Here is a 1,626-nt window from a genome sequence, read left to right on the forward strand (position 1 = left end):
GGACGTCGGGGTGCGGGGAGAGTCCGGGCTCCGCAGCCCCCGCTTCCTGGTTCGTGTTCGAAGACTCTCTCCTCGGGAACCTGTGCCGAGCCTGGCTGCATGCAGCGAGCGCGGGAAGCACAAACGTTCGGCTTGTATGCAAAAAAGGTACAAAAACAACTAGAATATAAAAGTTTTGGTAATATAAGGCCATCTGTTCAAGTCCACTGTGGAAACCTGTAACAGATATTTAAATACTACAGTGAAAAGGCATCTTAATATACTTTTTAAAAACATCTGAAGTAATCTGCTAATAAGTGTGTGTAAAAAAAAAAAAAATCAATTCCCTTTGAGGGCACTTTGTCCGCGGGAGGGGGGAGGCGGGCGGTTAATGCTTCAGCCAGGGGTAGGCCTCGATGGAGGCCCTGCTGCGGTCCCCGTAGTCGTACAGGAGCTCCTCCCCCGCCTCGATGTCGCGGGAGGCGATGAGGATGAGGTGAGGCACGCCGTCGATGTCGTGCAGTTTGGTTTGGCAGTTCCCACATTTGCTGTGATTGATCAGTCTTCCCAGGCGATTTGTCTCTCTCGTTGCATCCACGCTGGCGGGGAGGGAGGGCAACAGAGGATGATTAGGTTGATAAAGAGGCTTTTGAACGCAGCCAGGGTCACACGTGCTCTCAACTCTGGTAGGATGTCAATTTATGGCCATGCCTTTTGGGAAAACAATTCAACTAAAAAAAAAAAACCTTAAGAGCCTAGAGAGGCACGGGGTGGGGTGTCCCCGGCAGGGGGTGGGAGGAGACAGGAACGCAAAGGGCTCTTTGTGGAGGCTCGGGAGGCAACTGTAGAGCTCAGCACAATCAAGAAATGAATAGAAGTTAGTGGTGCTGGGAATGACGGAGGCCGTGCGTGTGCGTGTGCGTGTGCGTGTGTGTGGGGGGGGAGTATGGGAACTCTCTGTACCTTCCCCTCAGTTTTGCTGGTACCTAAACCTGCTCTAAAAATAAGAGTCTATTAAGAAACAACCCACAACAAAAAGCAATCCACTACACGGGCCATCTGGAGAGCGGAGCAGCCAGCCATTTCCAGAGCTGCCCTGGCCAAATGCCACGAGAGGAGGAGGCAGGTGAGCCTCGGAGCAGTGTTCACGTGACCAGTCCACGTCTGCACCCAGAGTTGGAAGGTGGGAAGGGGGTGGGGGAGAGCGGCTTCGGAGCTTTGAGAAAAGGCAGCAAGAACTCAACAGGAAGCCAGAGCCACAGACTCAGGTGTCCCTGGCCTTGGCCGCGCGGCCCGTCCTCTCTGCCATGCGCAGCACTCGTGGACTTACCAGTAGGTTTTGCTCAAATACTGGAAATAGTACATGTAGCAGCCGGTGGAGGGGTCTTGCGCATACAGAGCCTCCCGCTTCTTGGCGTCGGTGATCTCGATGAGGTCCCCGTGGTATTCCACCACAAAATCGCCCCGGGAGAACTGCTTGGTGGCGATCACGCCCCTGCCTTTGCCATCGATGAGGTCAATCTGTTGGGTGATGACAGAGAGGGTTAGTTCGTAACAGCCACAGGTGCCACGGTGCGAGGCCGGCTCAGGAGGCCTGGGGGTTGTACCTTCATTGGAACAGCTTTCTTGAGGTATGCCTCAGAGTTC

The 1,626-nt window shown here is 54.2% G+C and overlaps 2 protein-coding genes across 2 annotated transcripts in view; both read right to left on the bottom strand.

The window, feature by feature from the left end:
* Positions 1–210, bottom strand: part of LOC107183954 — a 1,897-nt gene extending 1,687 nt beyond the window's left edge. The window contains exon 1 of the mRNA XM_015567326.1: positions 6–210. Coding sequence (XP_015422812.1) covers positions 6–193 — 188 coding nt within the window. The 5' untranslated portion in view covers positions 194–210. The remainder of the gene's footprint in view (positions 1–5) is intronic.
* KMT5A (lysine (K)-specific methyltransferase 5A) overlaps positions 161–1,626 on the bottom strand; it is a 72,671-nt gene continuing 71,205 nt past the window's right edge. Inside the window, exon 8 of the mRNA XM_015567254.1 lies at positions 161–578. Coding sequence (XP_015422740.1) covers positions 368–578 — 211 coding nt within the window. The 3' untranslated portion in view covers positions 161–367. The remainder of the gene's footprint in view (positions 579–1,626) is intronic.

The sequence above is a fragment of the Myotis davidii genome, unplaced genomic scaffold (genome assembly GCF_000327345.1).
Source record: "Myotis davidii unplaced genomic scaffold, ASM32734v1 scaffold223, whole genome shotgun sequence".
Lineage (NCBI taxonomy): Eukaryota > Metazoa > Chordata > Mammalia > Chiroptera > Vespertilionidae > Myotis > Myotis davidii.